The 22,877-nt window shown below is 49.2% G+C and overlaps 2 protein-coding genes and 1 long non-coding RNA gene across 19 annotated transcripts in view; 1 reads left to right on the plus strand and 2 right to left on the minus strand.

Annotated features, from left to right (window-relative positions):
• The window catches only part of ANKDD1A (ankyrin repeat and death domain containing 1A), a 47,218-nt gene extending 35,109 nt beyond the window's left edge, over positions 1-12,109 (minus strand). For 11 of the 14 annotated variants that reach the window (XM_082737176.1, XM_082737174.1, XM_082737183.1 and 8 more), the window contains exons 1-4: positions 10,519-11,777; positions 8,242-8,345; positions 6,072-6,170; positions 2,637-2,735 (exon numbers count right to left, since the gene is read on the minus strand). In XM_082737176.1, the coding sequence (XP_082593302.1) occupies positions 2,637-2,735; positions 6,072-6,170; positions 8,242-8,345; positions 10,519-10,888 (672 nt within the window). In that variant the 5' untranslated portion in view covers positions 10,889-11,777. Of the gene's footprint in view, positions 1-2,636; positions 2,736-6,071; positions 6,171-8,241; positions 8,346-10,518 lie in introns of all 14 variants that reach the window. The other 3 variants (XM_082737175.1, XM_082737178.1, XM_082737173.1) reach the window with 3 other exon arrangements.
• Positions 12,110-14,680: 2,571 nt separating this feature from the next.
• On the minus strand, positions 14,681-21,761 carry LOC309867958. Its single transcript, XR_014313419.1, has 2 exons — positions 21,651-21,761; positions 14,681-15,152 (listed from the first exon to the last, which is right to left on the minus strand). It is a non-coding gene; the product is annotated as an uncharacterized lncRNA (long non-coding RNA).
• Positions 21,263-22,877, plus strand: part of PIF1 (PIF1 5'-to-3' DNA helicase) — a 71,624-nt gene continuing 70,009 nt past the window's right edge. The window contains exon 1 of one of the 4 annotated variants that reach the window (XM_082737201.1): positions 21,263-21,552. The gene's annotated coding sequence lies outside the window, so the exon portion shown is untranslated. Of the gene's footprint in view, positions 21,885-22,877 lie in introns of all 4 variants that reach the window. The other 3 variants (XM_082737200.1, XM_082737199.1, XM_082737198.1) reach the window with 3 other exon arrangements.

Genomic DNA, 22,877 nt, shown 5'->3' on the forward strand with positions numbered 1-22,877 from the left:
TTGTGGGACACCCAGTCAGTGTCCATTGAGAATTGAACTAACTACTTGTGATATGGAAAAACACACACATTGGAATTGGGGTCAGAATTGGATCAAGGTAACATCACCAGTGACAGGCCATATTGTTACTGATATCTCTTCTATCAAGACCTACAAAATAGAGGCTGCCCAGTGACCTGGCCCAGGTCACAAATCTGAACCTACTTCAAGGACACCTGGGTGGCTCAGTCAGTTAAATACCTGCCTTCAGCTCAGGTCATGATCCCAGGGTCCGGGGCTCTAACCCTGCTTGTCAGGTTCCCTGCTCAGTGAGCATGGTGTCTGCTTCTCTCTCTCCCTCTGCTCCTCACTGCTGCTTGTGTTCTCTCTTTCTCTCAAATCTATCTATCTATCGATCTATGTATATAAATCTACCTCAGCCTGCACTTATAGGAACATACACCAGTGACAACCTAACACACATTCAGCGGTACTAACTGCCCCTACCCTAGAAAACAGAACCTGTCCGCCTTACAAGGAAATTCCCCTAGCAGCCAGTCCTGCCATTTCTGGATTGTTGCTTTTGGGTCTCTACGAAATTCGTTCTTGCCCCAAATCCCTCGAGAAGAGTTTTCAACTGCTTTGAAGGGCTGTAGTCCCTCCATCCAGGAAATATTTTCTTCTGATTAAAGGACATCAAACTTACTACCAAACTGTTTGCGTTTTGGGGGCACCTGGCTGGCTCAGTAGAAAAGCATGTGACTCTTGATCTTGGGGTCATGAGTTCAAGCCCCATGTTGGGCACAGAGTTAATTAATTAATTAGTGTTTGCTTTGTCACTGGGCAGTGTCCTATGCACCCTGATAGGAGGCAGTGAAAGACACCTAACCCCTGGTTTTCTTTCCCCAATCTAATCATAAGAATCTAATCATGAGAAAAACATTAGACAAACCGGAATTAAAGAACAGCGTACAAAATGCCCGACTGGAACTCTTCAAAAGCGTCAAGGTCGTGAAAAACAAGGATAGACAGAAACTATCGCAAGATCGGAGGAGAGTAAGGAGACAAGATGACTAAATACTTCATAGGACATTCATGGGAAAATTGCTGAAATTTTCATGCAGTCTACAGTTTAGTAAAACTCTAGATATCACCATTCCCTGGCAAAGCAGAGTCAGGTAAATAGCAGGGAAAAAAAATCTCCAGGGCCAAAGGGACTGTGGCCCAGCCATGGCCTGGCTCAAGGCTCCTTTGCAAGTGGGCTGAATACCTCCAGGGAGGACCTTGAACAAGGGATAGAAAGATAGTCGGAGGGACCACTTGCAAAGATGGCTATAACTGGGGCGCCTGGGTGGCTCAGTGGGTTAAACCTCTGCCTTCGGCTCAGGTTATGGTCTCAGGGTCCTGGAATCGAGCCCTGCATCTGGCTCTCTGCTCAGCAGGAAGCCTGCTTTCCCTTCTCTCTGCCTGCCTCTTTGCCTACTTATGATCTTTCTCTCTCTGTCAAATAAATAAATAAAGTTTTGGGGGGAAAAAAAAGGCCACAACTATTTCTCCCACCCCTGGAAAAACCCAAAGCAACAGAATTGTGCTACTCTACCCAACAAGGGGAGTGGAGGGGATCCAATATTCTCCATCCCCTGAAGCCAGGCTGGCAAGGCAATGGGCTCCGAGCAATAGAATATGGTGGAAATGGTATCGTGACTTCCCAGCTGTGGCCTCAAGAGACCATGCCCCTTCCACTCTTGCATTCTTTCATCATTGAAAAAAAAATGCTCAATTTTTAAGTAGAAGTTAATGAAAACAGAAATGTCCTTTTTTTTCCTCCACTTTGAATTTTCTCTAAGGACCCGGATTGAGAACTCCTGGCTGACAGCTCTGGTCCAGAAATTTTGCGTTTTCATAAGGACCACTGACCCTCGAAAAGGTAAGACACCAGAGCTGGGATCCCTGGCACTCTGACTCCCTGGGCCTTCCTTCCTCCCGGAGCACCCGGGTGAGCAGCGCGGGAGCACCAGGCTCCCTAACATGCAGGCACTGAGCCAAACACTTTACACACAACACTGAGCTGCTCCCCCAGCTCAGAGGTGAGGACTAGCACCCCCATTTTCCAAGGGGAAACTGAGGCTCAGGATGCTTACGTAATTTGCCCAAGGTCCCAGGGTTTGGCAACCAGAACTTTACTCCTTCCACCTCACCGCACCACAAGGGAGCCAGGGCCGAGCGGGAGGTGGGAGGAGGCCCCAGCCTCTCCCGTGAAATCTTCTAACCACCCTCTGAGGGTGTTACTTTGATTTCTCCTGTGTGAATAAGGAGGCTGCCCAGAGGGACAGAAACTGTCCCAACATAATAGAGTGGTCGTGGGTCAGGGGCACTAGAAGAAAGAGGCTTTTAATGCTGACAGGAAAGGCACCCGAGCACCTCTCCCAGCCCCAGTGGAAACAGCAAGTACCCCAATTTCACAGGCTGAGTTCAGCTGGGGCTTCTGGAGGGTCCTCAGAAGGTGAGGCAAGCTGGGACGGCAGAGCCATATGGGGAGAAGGAGGGGGAAGAGAGCGGGGTAGATGGCAGAGGTGGGGGCAGGCCAGTGCAGCAGGGCAGGGGAACAGAGGGGGCAGGGACTCGGAGAGCAAGGGGGCTCCCCACTGAGGCCTTACCTTGTTCTCACAGTGGATCTTGGCCCCAGAGTTGACCAGGATCTGGAGGATCTGTAAGTGGCCGAACCAGGCAGACAGGAGAAGCGCGTTCATCCCAAACTGGGGGAGAGGACAAGGGGGAGGAGTTGAGGTGAATGTGAGCAGGTGTGGCTGTGCCACCTGGGCCCACGTCCGCACTGAAAATCATACAACCGTAAGGGATCATAAGTGCCACCCAAGCCAGAGAGTCGCTAAGCTTAATGAACGTAAAAACCATGGCATTTTTTTATTTTTTAAATTTTTGAAAAGATTGTATTTATTTATTTGAGAGAAAGAGAGAGAGAGAAAGAAAGAGAGAGAGAGAGAGCTCACGAGTGGGGGTGGGGGTGGAGGCAGAGGGAGAGGGAAGAGCAGATTCCCCACGGAGCAGGGAGCTGGACACAAGGTTCAATCCCAGGACCCTGGGATCTTGACCGGAGCAGAAGGCAGACACGTAACCAATTGAGCCACCCGGGTGTCCCTCCGTGGCATTTTTTTAAGAGGCTGAGACACTATTGCAAACTTTTGTTTTTGCTAAATAAAATTTTAAAATAGGGGTGCCTGGGTGGCTCAGCCGGTTAAGCATCCAACTCTTGATATCTGCTCAGGTCATGATCTCCTGGGTCATGAGACTGGCCCACATCAGGCTCTGCGCTGGGTGTGGAGCCTGCTTGGGCTTCTCTTGCTCCCTCTTCCTTAGCCCCTCCGCCACTCATGCTGTCTCTGGATGGATGGATGGATAAATAAATAACAGCTACCATCTATTCTCCCCATCATTTAATAAAGAAGGAACATTTTAACATAAAAAAATTGGGGAGAAACTAATCTCAGAGTATGCTCTTTGCAAATACAGCTTCATGAAAAACATACTACATTGTTCTTATTTTCTGGTTTGCTGTGGCTGGTGAAGACTGGTGTTTGGGAACCACTGTTTGACTCTCCTATAGGACAGCCTCCAGGCGGATGGCTTGTGCCTGCAGACAGGCACTTCTGCAGGCACAAGCCATCCGCCTGGAGGCTGTCCTATAGGAGAGTCAAACACTGACAAACACTGCTCAAGGTAATAAATTCCCTCCTTACTCTGCACTGAAATCTGCATCCTTGCGCCTTCCAGCCCACAGGCCCTTTGCGGCCATTGAGAGAATGTCTGGGCCCTCTTCCGAGGGTGGCCCGGCACCTGTTTGCAGGATGCCCTTCCTCAACACCTGTGAAGTGCTCCGGGATCTTGAGAGCCTCTGCACTGACCTCTGCCCTCATGGGTTCTGCCTATGACCCCGCACTGGGGAGAATTACAGCGACTGTGGGCTGGCTGGCTGAGGGAAAGCATGAGTACTCACAGGGCAGAGTCCACAGGGAGAAGCCCACAGGAGCCAGGGAATGAAAAGGGTCAACGCTCAGGGCTGGCTGGGGGAGGAGAGTCATGGGAGCCAGAGCTTCCTGCCAGTGGGAACCCCAGGGAGATTTCCATGTCCTAGTTCCAAGAACTGTCCAGGACAGAGCCCTGTGGCATATCCCTTAAGACCTTCCCCCAACAGCAGGACCTCCCTCTCTTGTTACCCCTCCACCCTTCTGTTATCTAAAGTAGGCATGCCTGGGGCGCCTGGGTGGCTCAGTGGGTTAAGCCGCTGCCTTCGGCTCGGGTCATGATCTCAGGGTCCTGGGATCAAAGAGTCCCGCATCGGGCTCTCTGCTCAGCAGGGAGCTTGCTTCCTCCTCTCTCTCTCTCTCTGCCTGCCTCTCTGCCTACTTGTGATCTCTCTCTGTCAAATAAATAAATAAAATCTATAAAGTAGGCATGCCCATCAGCTTTCTTAGTTTTCAAAATATACTTATTAGCGTCTGCCTTCGGCTCAGGTCTTGATCCGAGGACCCTGGGATAAAGTCCCTCATCAGGCTCCTTGCTACGCAGGGAGTCTGCTTCTCCCTTTCACTCTCTCCCTCTGACAAATAAATAAGTAAAATCTTTCTTATTTATATGTAATATATATACTTCTATTTGCAAAGGAAACAGAAGATTTATAAAAGCACTGTTTCTTTTTTTTTTTTTTTAAGATTTAATTTACTTATTTCAGGGAGACAGTGAGAAAGAGCATGAGAGGGGAGAAGGTCAGAGGGAGAAGCAGACTCCCTGTGGAGCTGGAAACCTGATGCAGGACTCGATCCTGGGATGCCGGGATCATGACCTAAGCCAAAGGCAGTCGCTCAACCAACTGAGCCACCCAGGTGGCTGTCTCTTTCTGTCTCCCGCATATCTTTTTTCCTCACTTATTCTCTCAAGGAAGAAATAACAGAGCACAGCAGTGATCATGGAGGGACTCCGTGGGCAAAGGCCGGTTGCATGAGATTCCAGTATTTTATCAGGAAACTCAGGCTAAGGATCCCAGACATTTTTATTCTAGAGTCACCTCTAAATGAGGCCCAAGCAAATGCAGAGAGATGGGGCAGAAGTGAGAAGGTAGATGTTGCTGCCTCACCCAAGAGCCCCAGCTGGTCATCAAGCTCTCCCTCATGCTGGGGCCTGGGAGCAGAGAGAGGCCAAGGCAAAGAAGAGTATTTCCGGGAAAGGTATATCTCTGCAGGAAGTTTGTAATTCTTTAAAAAAATGTTTGATTCAGACTCTTAAATATATTCCTGTCCAATGTCATTGTCAGACCCAGTCCTTTCCCTAAACCTATAGAGATGATCTTGTAGACCCTGTCACTGCTCCCTCTCAGCACGGTGTTGCCTGTCAATTTGTTAAGTAAGACTGTCAGTCTTCTTTTTTTTTTTTTTTTTTTTTTAAGATTTATTTATTTATTTGAGAGAGAGAGAGTTCACAGGCAGAAAGGGCAGGGGGAGAAAGAAGCTTAAGCAGACTCCATGTGGAGCACAGTCTGCCACAGGGCCCAGCTCAGGGCTGACTCACCAGCCGGAGATCAGACCTGAGCGGAAACCAAGAGCTGGTTGCTTAACCCACTGCGCCACCCAGCAGTCCCAGACTGTTCGTCCTCATCCAGGTCGCTGGTTAAAGCCTTAGCCAGGCCACAGCCTTGTGGCATATCGTGAGAGTTCCCTCTCCTGATGGCTTTATTAATAAGTCCTTTATCAATCCATCCAATTATCAGTTCTACAGCCCGCCTCTCTCCCTGTTCACATGGTATCCTGAGGGACTGAAAAGGCTCTCTGAGAACTACAAAACTCTAGAAAATGGAGAGATCTTTAGGGCTGTACAGGGGGAAACTGGTCTGTGTGTGTCACTGGCCCCTGAAGATGGATTCCCTGTCCACCCTGGGTCCTGTGTTTGCGGATCAGCGCACCCTCCACCATGACCGTGGACTCAGACCCAGAGGGAGCGCTGGTGCTCCTCCCTGACTCTGGGACACACAGACAGACAGACACGCACACAGGCACAGGGGCGCCTGCATGAGGGTCCCATACCGCATCCTCGTCGTCCACAGCAGCCTTGTGCTCCAAGAGCAGCCGCACAGCTGGCTCGTGCCCGGCGCCTGCAGCCCAGTGCAGGGCCACCCTGCCTACCTGCCAGGAGGGACAGGAGAGCTTGAGGCACCAGCTGCCTGCCTGGCCAGTCCCCCACCCCACCCCCCATCTCTCCAGCTGCAGGACAGCCGATCTGGTGGTGACACTCAGGCCCCCTCCTCCTCCTCCACATGGAAGCAGCTGAAACGAATGTAGTCAGACACCATGACTACACCCATCCATCCCCCACTAAAACTTCAGAGCTTCCCACAGCTCTTGGGACAAACTCCTGACCCTAGGCCCTGCCCACCACAACTCAGAAATGCCAGACTACTCCCCATTGCCCTGTCTTTGCTCCTGCTGGACAGCCACTTGTCAGAAGATTACTGCCCTAGTCCTTGAGGGCCCCCCGACTGCCTGGGTTCTGTCCCCTCCTTCCTTCAGAATGGGCTGAAGGGGCCTGATCCTGCACCCCGTGGTGAGACCACCCTGGAAGTCATCAGGGTCTTTGGCCTCAGCACATCTGAGCAAGACTGGGGGAATCCTGCCTCCGCCAGCCCACGAACCGTAGTTTTTAGCTTATCAGGGGACAACAAAAGGAAACACTAATTTTCTGTATGGTCTTTCTTCCTCAGAGCTTCTGCCCCTACTGTCCCCTCTGCCTGTCTTCACCTGGCAAAAATCCCACTTCCTTGAGAAGCCTTGCCTGACTGCAGCAGGGGGGACGGGCTCCCTCTGGCCTCCACATGCTCTCAGCTTATCACAGTGGGAATGAACTGTTTGTGAGACTCTGTTCACTGTGTCTTCTCCCCAACCAGTCAGCTCCAAGAGCTCAGGAACCACATCTGCTGTGGGCTCTGCTTGGTCCCCAGCACCTAGCAAAGTGTCGACCCAGGGGGAGCCCTTTAGTATAACGGACTGACCGAATGAATGAATGAATGAATGGACGGATGAATGAATGGATCTGGCCTTAGTATCCTGTCATCCTACAAGTCCCTGTTTCTGTGCAAGTGTTTGTCCAGTGGATACTGGGGCTCCAGTTATGAATAAAACGCTGTTTTGTATAGTGACTTGCTAAGGTGACTTGCTATACTCATCTGTGCCTGTCTTGATCTACAAATAGGACCGACACTTCCTGCCTCCCCCACCTCTCCAGGGCTGAGGGAGGACCACCAGGAAACAGGTGGCGGAGTGCTCTGAAAACCAAACCGCACCAGATGCACCTGAGAATTCCTGTTACTATTACTGAGCCTTGGACAAGCTCGGAAGACCCAGGTCACACACCTGTCATGTCACCCCATACAGAGCAGCCTCTGCTACAGTCAGGAATCCTGCATCCAACCCCTTCAGCCTCCACTGACCTCCCACCCAGGCCAGCATCTCCTCTAAGACAAGCCTGGAACCCAGAAGCCCAAGGAAGAGAGAAGCTACCCTGCATGGCACCCGGGTCTCTCACCAGTGTCTCCCCCACTACCCCGCCCCTGTCCGAAGGAATGGCTTTTCTCCCCACCTCCTCCTCCAGCAGGGCTATGGACCACCCCAAGTGTAGCCTGCCCTGCGGCCTGATCCATGGGCTGGGTCTGCCTCCCTACCTGGTCTTTGACCCCTGGGGATCACCTAGGCCCACAACAGTTTTACACACTCAGTGGGTGCTCAGAAAACTGAACTGCTAAATTGCTTCCTCACACATGCTCAGCCTCTTTTGGTCTGGCCTCTCATAGTCTTGGACTCCTGGACTTCTAATCACGGGCACCACTCCATCTTTGTTCCTCCAGGCTTCTGCCCCTCTCTGTCCATTTGTCTGTCCATCTGTCTCCTGGCCTTCAACCCCTGCCCTCCTGACTCTAATCTTTGTTCCTTGGGTGTGCCTTTCAGATGGGTGACAGGAGTTAAGAGTATAAGATCTCAAATTGCCCAAGCCCAGCTGGGAGGCCTAACCCTGACCTCAGGTAAGACTGCTAAGACCTTGAGACAATGTGGACAATCTGAGCCTCCCCCAAGTTAAAACATGCAAATGCTTCTGCCTTGGGCTCCATGAACTGTTTCTCCCGTGTGGAATTGTCACTGTGATCACTGCGGCAGGCACTATTCCTATCCAAGCCTCCCGATTGGGAAGAGCCCCTTTACGAACGTGGTTTCTGGCCCTGACGTTGACTCTCCTCTCCATCAGTTCCTTCATCCTCCCGATGTTGTTCCGTCGGGCGGCCTCATGGAGCTGCCTCTCCATAGGAAGCACTAAGGGGCAGAAAAGGGGATGAGGGATGAGGGGCAGGGTCCTCACACGGCGTGAGGAGGAAGGGTGAACAGCTCCTCCCTGCCTGGAATGTTTCCCTGGCAGGGGTTCTTCCAGCTCGGACTCGGACTCAGGTGGAGATGCCGCTCCTCCCTTCGGATGTTAGGGACTTCCCCAGACAAGCTGCTCTTCTTCACTAATTCACCCCAAGTCCACATAACCAGGACTTAGCAAAACCCTAAAGATGGGACAGTAAGACTGTCCACGGGAGCCAGGTATGTGCCCATCACGGCCCACAGAGGTCCCCCATCATCCAGTTTTCATGACCCCAAGAGCAGCTCTTAAGGAAGGGATGGAATTCATTCCCACTGGAGTTAATAACTACCTTTTCTCTGGCTGTGTCCAGTGAAGAAGGCAGCCAGGAGGTACTGAGCCACCTACTTCATCAGGCTCGGGCAAGGCCAGAGGCACGCTCACCTGGCTTCTTTGTCCTTGTCCCTCCATTTCTTCTCCCTTCATCCCCAATCCTGACCAGCCATCACCTCTCACATACAGCCATGTGGCCCACCCTGATTTACCTTCTCTCAGGGCTCCCCTTGCCTCAACACTGCATCATTACCTCAGACTATAGAGAGCTCTGAGGTCTGCCAGGGACAGTGGTGGGTTCAGAGGGTGGTGGCCAGGCCTGGAGGACCCAGGCCTGGTGACATCCTGGGCTCATCTCACCAGACCCCCACACTGCCATCATCCTGACTGCTCTTGGCTTGTGAGCATGTCTGGCGTTCTTGGCTGGACCGCAAACTCCTTGGTGACCTTGGCCACATCTGACCTTTGCTGACCCACCTACAGCTCACAGCAGGGAGGGATCCATAAAACTTTCTTTCTATGAGTGACACATAGCAGACTAATAGATGCCTGTCCCTCCCCCAGAAAGGCTTAGACATACTAGCACAAGGCACAAATATTTGCTAGACCTTTGCATGGTCATTACAGGACAGATAATCTGTGGTCTGATTGCTGCCAAACCCACATCCTGTGTGTCTGGTCCAATGTGAATGTCCAGATTCAGCCCCTTTGTATATCTAAGGAGAGGTGTCCAGTGTTTGGGCAGGGAAGGCTAGCATGAGCTCAGTGACAGATAAGCCTGCCATCCATTTTCCAGATATGCTTTCCAGATATGGAGAGGGTCTTGGGTTTTTCGAGGCCTTACAGATACAACCTAGGGTCTTCGGGAGCTGCTGGCCCAGGGCAATCACATGGCTCTAGGTTCAACTCTGGCGAGTCACTTCCAGGTCTCCCGGCCTTGTGATTTAATTATCCTGTGGCTCAGTTCCCTCATCTGCAAAATGGGGAACGTGAGCTGCCCTGTAGGATTGTAGTAATGATTAGATATAAGATATGAAAAGCCCCTATTATGGTATCTAGCAAATAGTGCCAACATCATCATCACTATGAATCCTGTAAGGTAAAGGGTCAGAGAATACATTCTGGTGTCCCTCCAGCTGGGGCTTCTTTCAATTCAGGGTCCAAGAAATCCCAACCAAGGAAAGCATCCTCCCAAGCCACCTCCCTACATTCTTTTTCTCCATAGCACCCCTTACCACAGACATATGCTATACTTACATACTTAACTAGGTTCACTGTCTTCTCCCCCTCCCCCACTGTTATAAGCCATGACAGGGGAGATTTTTGTCTGATTTGTTAACTGCTATATCCCCAAATTCGGGCCCTGGCACACATCTGTTGAATGAATGAATGACATACAAATCATTAAATCTCTTCAGGGGCCTTTCAACTATAAGATGCTCTCCCAGTTAAGACTCATTAGTCCCCTGGAAAATCAAACCACAAGCTCAGGTAAATGGTGGGAGGGAGGCACTGAGCGGGAGGCAGCTTCAGGTCAATATTTCAGGGGAGGGAGAAAACACCACCTTCCAAGTGCGGTCTCCATTGCTAGCTCCGCCCTTTCCCACCTCTAAAGAGGGTGCCTTTCCTATAGGGGAAGAGAGGGCTTTACTGGAAGAATCCCTCTTGGATCTCAAATACCTTCAGGAAGCACTAAGTCCTGAGCTTTTGTTTCCTTAACCTCTTGGCTGAACAACACCAGGATCTAGGTTGGGGAAAAGAGCTCCACTTCAGGTGTGAGCTTAGAGAAGCGGGGATTCTGGTACCCACTGTGCCACTTTCTAGCAGCAGGATCCCAGGCTAACCATGTACCCCTTGGATGCCTCGGTTTCTTCAGCTGTAAAACTGCAGGAAGGTGAAGAAAATCATCTGTACAGATCTCTTCCAGCTCTGATTCTCTTTCTCTTAGCTGAAGTCTGGAAGTGGCCTGGTTTGTGTTGGCAAAGGGGCACTGAGTGTGAGTGAGAGCAAGCAGACCCTGCAAGGCACTCATCAGGCGTAATCTCATCCCTTCCATCCACCTCAACCCATGCATCTTCTTTCTGTCCACATCCAATACACACTGTGCTCTGGCCTTGGAGACCTTTCCCATGCTGCCTCCTCTGCCCAGAATTCCCTCCCACACATCCCAATACTCCATAGCTGCACATTCTTTAAGGGCCACTCAAGTCATCCTCTGACCCAGGAAGAACCCTGCACCCTTTGAAACAGCACCTCTATAGAGCCCCTCACCGTCCCCCACCCATCCCAGGGAGGACACTAGCCCAGTCCTCCTCCCTCTCTCCCAGGGAGTGCAGCCAAAGCCTCTTAGGCTGGCTGATGCCCACATGCCCACCGGATGCCGCTACCCGGCCTAGAGGCCCTGGCACTGAGCATACTCCGTGAGGAATGCTGTGCCGTGAGCTCATCCCACCTGCGGCACACCACAGCTCCTCTGGTTTTCAGTTTCCCCATGCGGTATAGCCTTCATTCCCCTACCCAACCCCAGCATTCTGGGAGAGCAGGGGCCTTCAGCGTTTCTACCACTTAAAGGCTGTGTGACCTTGGCTAACTTATTTAACCATCCTGTGCCTCGGCTTTCTCTTCTGCAAAATGGCCATAACAATAGATCCAACCCGCAGGGCGTCTGTGAAGATCAAATAGCATCCCTGCCCTGGCTCGGCCTAGCACACAAATTAAGTACTCAATACAGGATCGCATGACCTTATTCGCATAAACCTCTAGCTACTGTCTCCGCGGCGGCAGCTCCCTGCTCCTCGGACCCGTGGCGCCGCCGAGTCCCGGACGCGCGGCCAGTATCCCTCCCCCTGGTCCCGTGCGCGTTCCTTTGGACGCCATAGAGAAGCCCATGACCGAGGTGGCCGCGCGGACAGCGCCAATCGCGGATTCCTGCACCCCCGCGGGCGTGCGGGACTCCCCTGGGCTCTGCCCGCGTCCGCCCCCAGACCCCACCGCGCGGCCGACTCACGGCCGTCGGTCTCCCACGCCAGGGGCTCCTCCATGCCGCGGTTCCGCAGCCCAGGCGCGCGCTTCTGCCCCGCCGCGTGTCCGCGTGGGCGCGGCGCCGCGAGCCGAGGGGAGGAGGCGCTGAGCAGGGGTCGGGACGCGGGGGCTACCGGGAGCGCGGAGGTGCGCGCGGCGGCCGCCTCTCCGGAGCTTTCGGTCCTGCCTGGACCCTGGAGCACGACGTGGGTGCAGCTGCTGCGGCCTCTCCCCACATCCCGAACCAGAATGAAGGTGCCTCCTCCGGCTCCCTCGACCTGCCCACCGCTCCGCGCCTTTCACACGGGAGGCCAGCGGAGCGGGGCCACTCCGGGCTCCTTAGGTCCCCGTAGGCGTGTCTGCCCAAGGAGCTGCCCCAGCCTCCTCGGCCCTGGACATTCGTGTAAGGCCTCCTGCAGGCCCCATCCTCGGCGCTCAGGAGCCTGCTCAGCTGCCACCAGACACTGAAAGTCAGACTCCACAGACACCCCAGCAAGCCTGTAAGCATATGAAGAGATGGGCAGATTTATTCATGATCAGAAAAATACAAGTTAAAATGACAATGAGGTATCACACCAATTAGACTGGCAAAATCAGAAAGCTGGATAATTCCAAACCTTGGCAGCAGCGAGGAGCTGTCACAGCCAGGTGGACGGATGGTGGGAGTTATTCTGGAAAACAGTCCCGTAGTCATGAGGGAAACTGAACACAGCGAACTTTGACCCTAGAATGCAGCTTTTCCCTTCCAGTCTCAGAAAAGGACATGTAAAAGGACATTCCTTGGGGCGCCTGGGTGGCTCAGTGGGTTAAGCCGCTGCCTTCGGCTCAGGTCATGATCTCAGGGTCCTGGGATCGAGTCCCGCATCGGGCTCTCTGCTCAGCGGGGAGCCTGCTTCCCTCTCTCTCTCTCTCTGCCTGCCTCTCTGACTACTTGTGATTTCTGTCAAATAAATAAATAAAATCTTAAAAAAAAAAAAAAAAAGGACATTTCTTGCTGCCTTGTTTCGTGGTGGCTGGAAGTTGAAGGAGACTTGAGCTTCTGCACTGAGGGAGTGGGTGGGTAAAGTGTGACTATGCAACTAGAGAAATGAGGAACCAGGATGCAGCTTGGGGACTGGGTGCGGGCTGGGGACGCAGGCCCTGAAAGAATTCACCAAGGCAGAACAAAATAGAGAGAACTTTATTGGATACATTGCAAGGACAATAAAGGGGACACCACATGTGGTGGCAAGAACCTATAGTTATAGGGCGGAGTGAGGAAGTATGGGGACGTATAGGAGTTTTCCCTTTTTTGGTAATTGTGCCTGGTTTTAAGTAGCACGTTGATGCCTTAGGGCTATTTGGAGGTGGGTCACTTAATGAGCCTGTCTGCATTCAGCCTGGTGGTCCTTGGTGGTGGTGGTGGGGGGGGGGGGGTTGGCCTTGCTCAAGCCTGTTATCTAAAAGCACCCTCTACAACCAGGTGTGTTCACAACACAGATTTAAACACCCACTGCTGAGCTGAAAAAGTACAACCCAGTGAGAACTATAACACAATATCAATAAATGCATACACACAAGACAATAGAGATTGCAAAGACACAAACAAAAAGATACACATTAAACATATCAGAATGGGTTGCACTTCAGACCCCTGGGGGCTGTCCATGTCTTCTCTTCTTTGCCTTTTTGGCTTGAAGGCGTTTACGGCCCTTTAGATTTAGGGATCCTGGAGTCCCAGGCATCTCTACCCCAAGACAAGGAACCCCCCCCTAGTTCTCTGGTAATAATTTTCAGTCATTATTGTAAGTTCAAAGAGTCTTCCTGGAGGAGGAAGTATTTGGGATGGCCTTTGGGAATAATAACATAATGATAATAAGTAACGCTTAGTGAGCTTCAAGCTAAGCACTTTGTGTGAATTATCTCATTTTGTACCCCAAACCATCCTATGTGAAATGGGCATCACCATATTATGGAGACTGAACTGAAGCACAAGAGAGTAAATAATTCTCCCTACTCACATCGGTAAAGGGCAGAGCCAGGCTTCTCATTCAAGGTGGTCTCGTTCAAGAGCCAGAACCTGAGCATCCAGCAGGCTGAGAAGATTCTGATGGAGTCAAAGCCACAGGCATCAGGCAGTTTCTCTCTCTAAGCCCTGGCCTCCCAGATGGATACAGAGGTGCCAGGGAGCGGGTGGCTGGCACACCTGCCCACTTGCCGTCAGTGATAGCCATAGCTCTGGGCTGGCAGAATGAAGTGGCTGCTGCTTTTTGCATCTCAACTAGGATACTCATATCTTGGGATACACAGTGAGAATGAAGAGTACAGGAAGCCATCGTCGGGACTTAAATTTTGCACGATGACTGGGAAAGGGTAGAAAAGTTGCATTTTTATTAAAACTACCATGGTTCAATGAACAAGGGAGTAAGATGCAAAATCTGATGGGCCACTTTGGACAAGGCCCCAGAGCCTTAGGTGTTCATACCACTCTATCTTGGGGGGGATATTTGGAGGAAGGTAGCTGGGGGAACCAAACCCTGGCTCTGCCTTTTTCCTTCCCTGATGGTATGCAGAGCCCACTTTCACCCTGCTTCTCCAGCCCTCAATCTCACCCCCCACACACCACATACACACCCCCTTACTCACTCAAGTGCTCGCTCACTCTGATGATCCCCAGGTCATTCTCAAAGAAGACAGTTCCACACACACATGCTGCTTCCCTAATGCTAAAGGGACTGTGGGGTTGGGGGACAGAAGAGGTAAATCAGAGACCATCACAGTCAACAGAGGTGGAGAGAGAGCCTGAGAGCATAGTGCTAGGGCTGGGGGTAGGGCATGTGAGGTGGCTACAGGACCTGTACGAGTTTGTGTGACAGAGGCACGTGATTGACCTTAACATCTACTAGAAACAAGGTGGAAATATCAAAGTGATGGAAAACTTGGTTTGACTGTGGAAAAATAACGTCAATGATACTCATTTATGAGCTCTATTTAGCTTAGTAATGATGCACATCATTTCAAATGTCTTTTTTTTTTTTTTTTTCCAGTCCTCATGTAGCTGGGGCCTAAAGGTGTGAGGGCACCTGACTCCAGGGGTCCCAAGCAGACCAGATTCGTCCCCTGGCCACTGACAAAATCCAGAGGCAGAGAAATGACCGAGAATGAAACCAGAATGGAATTAATTTCCGTGAGGCCAACACCCAGAAGACCACAGGCCAGCAACCCACAGACCAATCTTAGTGCTGAGAATACTTGTAAGTTTAAATAAGGAAAATGTGGGGCAAAAGTCAGTGGGTACGTGCAGGTGGGCAGTAAAGGTCAGGTCAGTCACTGTTGTGGGGTTGGTCTTGGAGGCTTGCAGTCACCAGGGCAATCCTTATTGCTTGAGGGGGTGGTAGTTTTGGTTCCAGTCACAGGATGCCTTGCCCGCAGGGCAGCTTTGCCTGAGTGAAGAGATAAGAAGAACCTAATCAACAAATCAATCAGTCAAGAACAGATTGAGTCAAATGAAGGTAGCTGAAGCCCTCTTTCCCTGGGGGAGGAAAAAACAATAAAATTAAACTTGTTAAATTCCTTTCAGCAGAATGAAATTTTCCCTGACCTGCCTCAGGATCTTTGCACTTGACATTTCCTTTTCCACAATTAGTTCTTTGTCATTTTTGGACCGGCTTAAGTGTGCATCTTCCAATGTTAGTTTTGCCATCGCTACCCACACTGTCCCTCTTCGAGCAGCCTCTGCCTCCCGAGCAGTCACAATCTGTAACTCTGGGACACACAAATAACACTGGGTCTCCCTATTCCTATTCAGAGTTCATTGCTCATCATTTCATACTCAAACGGAACACCAGACTAGCATGGAGTTCATCATATTATTTGCTCTATGTTTATGTATATTTGAAATTTTCTACAGTAATTTAAAAAAAAATGTTTATTTTATTTGACAGAGATCACAAGTAGGCAGAGAGGCAGGCAGAGAGAGAGAGGAGGAGGAAGCAGGCTCCCCGCCAAGCAGAGAGCCTGATTCGGGCCTCAAGCCCAGGACATTGGGATCATGACCTGAGCTGAAGGCAGAGGTTTTACCCACTGAGCCACCCAAGCGCCCCTACAGTAATTTTTTTTTTTTTTTTTTTACAAAATTCTTATCTCTTAGATAAGGCAGCTATGGTAAAATATTAATATATGGTACTATTCTTTTAACTTTTCTGTAGATTTGAAATTTTCCTAAGTAAAAATTAAGAGAAAAAAAATCGGGGCACCTGGGTGGCTCAGGAGGTTAAGCCTCTTTTGCCTTTGGCCTCAGATCATGATCCCAGGGTCTTGGGATGGAATCCCACATTGGACTCCATGCTGGGCAGGGAGTCTGCTTCTCCCTCTTCCCTTCCCCCCTGCTCATGATCTCTCTCTAATAGATAAATAAAATTGTAAAAAAAAAAAAAAAAAAAAAAAAGGAGAGAGAGAGAGAGAAAATCATGTCTTTGTCTTGATTCTTTTGCCTCAGGGAGCTGCCTCACAACCCAGAACTTAGGCTCCATTTTTAGTAGCTCTTTGGAACTGAGAGAAATGTTATGGTCTCAGAGCACCAAATGTAGCAGTCCCCAAATCCAGCAAGGTCAGAGCTAGGAGGAAAACCTAACAGTATCTGGACTCCTTGCAAGGACCACTTGGAACTTCAAACCTACATGTTCAAGGCTTCCATCAATGAAGGGAGACATGTGCTTTGTCTGTCATTTGTACAGGAAGGCGGGTGGGACAAGGACGTTACTCACAAAAGAAAAGAAAGGATTGCTGGAAGCAAGGAGAGGGCTCATGTGACAGATTTACCTCATTGGTGCTGACCAGAAAATCCCTGACTGATTTAACAGAGACTATGTTTCTGCAGGAGGTTGAAACTGCACTTAGGTTAGGTATTCAGCTGCTGTTTGGTGTCTTGACTGAGCAAAAGTGACACCATCTTGGGCCTATGGTTTTCTTTTTTAACAATCTGAACTTTCCTGAATTCCTTCCCACTTAAAAAAAAAAAAGACTTGCATTATTTTCCAAGGCATTGGACCCTAGGTCTGAGATTTGAGGCTTCTTGCTGAGGCAAAAGTATCAAGACAGATTTTTTTTTTTCTCTTAATGTTTTACTTAGAAAATTTTCAAATCTACAGAAAAGTTGAAAGAATAGTATCACATATAATTTTGCCATATTTGCCTTATCTAAGAGATAGGAATTTTGTAAAAAAAAAAAAAAAGAATACTATAAAAAATTTAAATATACATAAAAGTAGAGCAAATAATATGATGAACCCCGTATATCTATCATCCAGGTTCAGCTGCTAACTGTCTTGGTTAACATCCTTCTTTCCCCTGCATTATATTGAAGTAAATTTATATTCGCCCATATTCACTGTGTTTAATCCTCTGAAGTTATTTTCCTTATTGACGCTCAAATTATGGCCTCTTTGGCCAAACCAGAGACTAAACCTTTTTGTGTCAACCACAGTAGTCTTTAACAGCTTCCCTGCTTCTGGTGTGACAAGATACTCCAGGTTGATCCAGCCCATTCCCAGCCCCAGACCTAGAATCAGCCATTTCTAGACCCAAGGAGTCTTGGGTCCTTTTAGCAGGAAAGATATCGAGAGACCACAGTCTGGGCACTAGGGATGATCATTGCTACTGGGTTGGTCTTATTTCTAGGAACTTCCAGTGGATAGAGCTAGGAAATGTCTCATTTGTTTGTTTCCTGATAAAATGCATCACTAGTTCATACTCATCACTGAATGACTATAAGCTCAAATTCAAGACAACAGGGTTTTTACCTAATGTTATAAAAATTACATCTGTATTTTCTTTCTCCTATGTTGGAAGTCCCACTTCTCAGTGATGGCAACATAATTCGTCGTTCACTTTAACCACAATATACTCACAAAAGTTTCAGAATAACAATTCCAACATAAAAACCAACAATATGATTCCTGAACACTGTTGAAGTATTTTTAAAAGTTTGTCTTGTTGGGGCCCCTCGCTGCCTCAGTCCCTAGAGCGTGCAGCTCATGATCTCAGGGTTGTGAGTTTCAGCCCCATGTTGAATGAAAGGTTTACTTGAAAAGGGGGCAGAGGGAGCGTGCCTGGGTGGTTCAGTCGGTCTGACTCTTGATCCCAGGTCAGGTCTTGATCTCAGGGTCTTGAGTTCAAGCCTCATGTTGGGCTCCTTGATAGGCGTGAAGCCTACTTAAAAAGGATTTTCTTGTCATTTGAATATATCCCACTAAGGGCTTATAATCACATTACTGTTTTGAGATCACTTGGGATAGTTCCTACCTGTGTGGTTATGTCACCAACTCAACATAGCATAGGTTTGGAGAAAAAAAATCAGAAGTTTGTTTCATTTTTGCTTTTTTAAATGTTAATTTTGTTTAATAATTATGTAAAATATTTATAGTTTCAAAGTCAAGTCTCTGAAGATTGTCACGGTCAGTTGTCATAGCCCAGTAGTTTCCAGTTGGTTCTTGCTCTCCTTCATTCACATCTAGTTTTTCTTCCCCTCTAATGATCCTCCTGACCAAAGCAGCCCCTGGCTACCAATGATGCTCAGAGGCAGACCCACAGCTTCCAACAGAGGCCCCTGCACCTTCCGCTGTGGATCCATTTGGGCAGCTAGACATACTGGGTTTCTCAGACTGACCGGCTAGTGACTCCTCTGATTCCCTCCCCTTGCAGTCACTGTCTTCACCAGCTCCTTCCACAATCGTGCAAAGCACATTGCTATGATAAAGCCCCCATCCTGTAATCTCAGAGTGATTCTGCTCTCTAACTGAACCCTGACCAACACAATAACCTTTTCTGTTGTTGTTGCTTACCCTTACATTGTTTAATTTAAATCATATATATGTATATGTGACATGACATAGATATATACTTTCCCTTTCCTACAATAGCATATTATACACAGTTGTCTCACTTTGCCTTTTTTTTTTTGACAAGTTTGAGATATAACACACCATACAATCCACACATATAAGTGTACAATTCAGTGGTTTTTAGTATTGTTCAGGGTTGTATTCTCGTCACCATTCAATTTTAGAACATTTTCATCACCAAAAAAAGAAACCCCATACCTTTTAGCTCTCACTGCCCCCACCTCTGTCACCACCAGAGCCCCAGGCAACCACTAATCTACCCTCTATCTCTACAGATTTGCTTACTGTAAAAATCCTTTACCCACCGAAAAACCCACCCAGGTGATCTCTCTGCAATGGTCTGTTGTGATCTTCCTTGTTCTTTTTGCTGCCTCAGAGTCCTCCATTGTGTGGCTTAGCCAACCAGTGCCTTCTGATGGCCACCTGCCCTATTTCCAATCTTTGGCTATTATAGTAGAGTTACAATGAATAGCCTCATGCATCTATCATTTGGCTTTTTTTTTTTTTTAACCACTGCATCTATGGGATCTATTCTTAGAAGCAGGGTTGCTGTGTTAAAGGGTAAATGCAAATGTGATTTTGCTAGCAATTGCCAAATGCCCTCCACAGAATCTGTATTGTTTTGTACTCCATCAGCAACATATGAGAATGCCTGTTTCCTCACAACTTTCCCAATAGGACATCCTGTCAAACTTGGATTTGTGCCAATCTGATAGGTAAAAGATGGTAACTCAGTATAACTTTTTAAAAAGATTTTATTTGGGTGCCTGGGTGGCTCAGTGGGTTAAGCCACTGCCTTTTGCTCAGGTCATGATCCCAGGATCCTGGGATCGAGTCCTACATCGAGCTCTCTGCTTGGCCTGCTTCCCCCAACTCTCTCTGCCTGCCTCTCTGCCTACTTGTGCTCTCTGTCTGTCAAATAAATAAATAAAATCTTTTATTTTATCTTTTAAAATAAATATTTTATTTATTTGACAAAGAGAGAGAGAGAGCATGACCAGGGGGAGGGACAGAGGGACAGGGAGAAACAGACTCCCTGCTGAGCAGGCAGCCCATGTATGTAATTTTAATTTGCATTTCTTTCATTACGAACAAAGTCAGTGATCTTGCCTATGTTTAAAAACCATTTTCATTTTTTTCCTGAGAACAATCCATTCTCATTTCTAGCTCATTTTCTTTATTATTGTTGGCCTTTTTCTTGAAAGGATTTTGAAACAAGTTTTATTTCTTGTCTTACTCATGAAGTAATGTTTGTTCATTACCAAAGAAAATTTAAAATACAAACAAGGAAAAATACATCCATGATTCATATGCCCAAAGATGACACTAGAAATCACTCATTATATATTATATTTATATATAAGCCCTTTTCTCTCTCTTTCCTTCTTTGTATAGTTGAGTATAGTTGAGGATAGCTGCCACACAATGTTACATTAATTTCAATCTGATGAGTTTATACAATTTATAAAACTATGCTCACCACAAGTGTAGCTACCATAGCTAGCCCCACATTTTTTTTTAAGATTTTATTTATTTATTTATTTATTTATTTATTTATTTATGTGAGAGAGAGTGAGCGTGAGAGAGTACAAGCAGAGGGAACGGCAGAGGGAAAGAAGCAGGCTCCCGGCAGAGCAGGGAGCCTGATGCAGGGCTTGATCCCAGGACCCTGGGATCACAACCTGAGCAAAAGGCAGTGGGATCATGACCTGAGCCCAAGGCAGATGCTTGCTTAACCCACTGAGCCACCCAGGTCCCCCAGCTAGCCCCATTCTAACAAAAGGAAAAAAGTTAAATACACAGAGACAATGGCAAAATATTTACTGGTCATGTGTCAGCACTTGGAAGCCATTAGTCCTTCAGGGGAGAGAGGCCTGGAATGCCTGGAGAAGGGAGAAGGAGGGGAATGGCAGAAGGTTCTTACCAAGTAAGGTCAGGAGTGGCCAGTGGGCAGCCCCTGGAGAAGTGCCAGTACGGAGTGGGTAGTTTGAGTGTTGCTTACCCAGAGGGGAAGGAAAGGGGGAAGCAGCCCCAGCATAGGGCTAGGACTGAGGTCCAGCTCTGTTCTGCTCTGCCCAGCCATGTGACCCTGGAGAAGGCTCTCCCCATCTTCACAAGGAAGTCAGCCTGGATGGTCTTTTAGTTCCCTGCCCATGCAAGCATGATACTAAGATGGGATGAATAATTCATTAGAGCAAGAAAGCATTGATTAACGAAGGCTGGCTGTTTTAATTTTCAGGCCTCTGGGCACCCCCCTAAACTTACAAACCTTGGACCCCACCCACACTTCCCATCCCTTGTGTACTCATATTCCTGAGTCTGGTCGCCGTTCTGCTACTCTCCAGCCATGTGACTCTGGGCAAATCATTAAATCTCAATTTCTTCATCTATGGGTGATACTTTTCTATAGGGTCCTTTCAAAATGCCTAAAGCCGTCCCTGGCACACAGCGAGTGACTTATTATGGTGGTAATCATTACCTGCCACCTAACCCGCTGAATCGTCTGGACAACCCTGTGAGGTAAGACCCAGTAAATTTAAGCTCCACTTTACCGAGGAGGCAAGCGAAGTGCAGAGGTTAATGACTCTCCCAAGGACACACTGAAAACAGGCGAGTAAAATCCCCGCATGCCTCTCTCCGAAGGCGAACTGGGTGGTCCACGTGGCGCTGCCGTGTGAGTCCTTAGGGCACCCCGGCTGCAGGTGCGCGCGCGCGCTCTCCGGGAAGAAAAGCGCTTTGGGGGCAACCCTAGAAACCAGAGCAAGCAGGCACGCGGGGTTGGAGGAGCCAGACGAGGGCGAAAGGCAGGCGGCGGCCGCTCAAGCAGCTTCTCCAGCTGCGCAACTTCTCCGTTCGGCCCAACTGCAGTTCCTGCGGTCGACACACGGGGGAGCCAGAGCCGGCCAAGAGCTGCCGGCGGTAAATACCGTAATTGTCCCAGGTGTGCGCACCTTATTCCGCCCCACCTCCCGCACTAGCGCGACCGAGGCGGGAGGAGCGTGAGAGCCAGCTGCGGGGAATTACAGACGCCAGTCTGACCTGAGCTTGGCTGGGTCCGCCTGCCACCGAGGAGCCTCGCGGAGAAGTGGGACTGCCCGCAGCCTCCGAGTCTCTCGGAGCTGGTTCTCCACGCCGGCTTCCTGCTACTCTGTTTTGTGAGGTTTTCCCCAGAATCGCAGCGCAGGCGGTTGGCCGCCAGGCAAGGACTTGGCCCCTGGGGGGCGGGGTGAAAGGCGGCAGAGTTGCTGGGATGTCAGGACTCGGTATCGGCGGGTGAGCTGCCAGTTTAATTCCCACTTTCCTGACTTCCCCCTTCACTAAGGACCTCCCGGGAGAGTCCCAGGCCTTCGTCAGCCTGAGCGCCCAAGATACAATAATGCTGTTCAGAGTTTGGCGATTGACGGAGATGGGTTCCGGCCAGGGTAATGTGCATTTGCCCGGGAGTTGTGGGCCCGGAGGTGGGGCAGCGCGGTGTGGCCTGGGAGGTCTGCGTTCCAGCCTCTTTAAGAAGGCCACCCCGCCACGGGCACTGTCCTGAGGCAGGGATAGGGAAAGTACAATCAACAGAGAGGAAAAGGGAAGCCAAGAGCTCAAAGGCTGGAGCTGGGCAAGACTTTCATTCTCTAGGCCTCAGTTTCCTCATCTGGAAGGTGGAAATAATAATACCACCTAATGCTAAGGGCTACCGTGAGCATTCAGTGAGTCAGCGTTCTAAAAAATGCTCTGGAACCAGTGCAAAGGCTGGGCACGAAACCTCTTCCGAGGCCTCCCTAATTGTCTCAGACCCCAGTGCTGCTCTCTCCTGGGGGCTCCTAAAACTCATGGTCCAGCCTTCAGTGCCAGCCCTATAGCCTTGATGGAGTGACTGCTTTATTTTGCAGCTACTACCCCCAGCCACGGGATACCTCTTTGCACCCCCATCCCTACCAGACTGAATTTTTCAAGGCAGACAATGGAACTTGATTCGTTGCTGTATTAATTCAAAAACAAGGCCATATAATACTTTGCAAAATTATACTAAAGTTCATCTAAAAAATAACAATAATAAGCACAAAGAGACAGAGTTGTGAAAACAAATGCAGTGGGAATGGGGAATGGGACCAGATATTGAAACAATTTGATCAGAGCCATCAGAATTTTTTTAGGTGTATATATACTTTACACTCCATTTTGAAGAATCCACATCTTCTACAGAAATCATAGCAGTGCTAGGGCAAAAATAAATGTGTAAGGACATTTGGTGCGGTGTTGTTTGTAACTGTAGGA

Source organism: Mustela nivalis (assembly GCF_964662115.1).
Source record: "Mustela nivalis genome assembly, chromosome: 6".
NCBI classification, from domain to species: Eukaryota; Metazoa; Chordata; class Mammalia; order Carnivora; family Mustelidae; genus Mustela; species Mustela nivalis.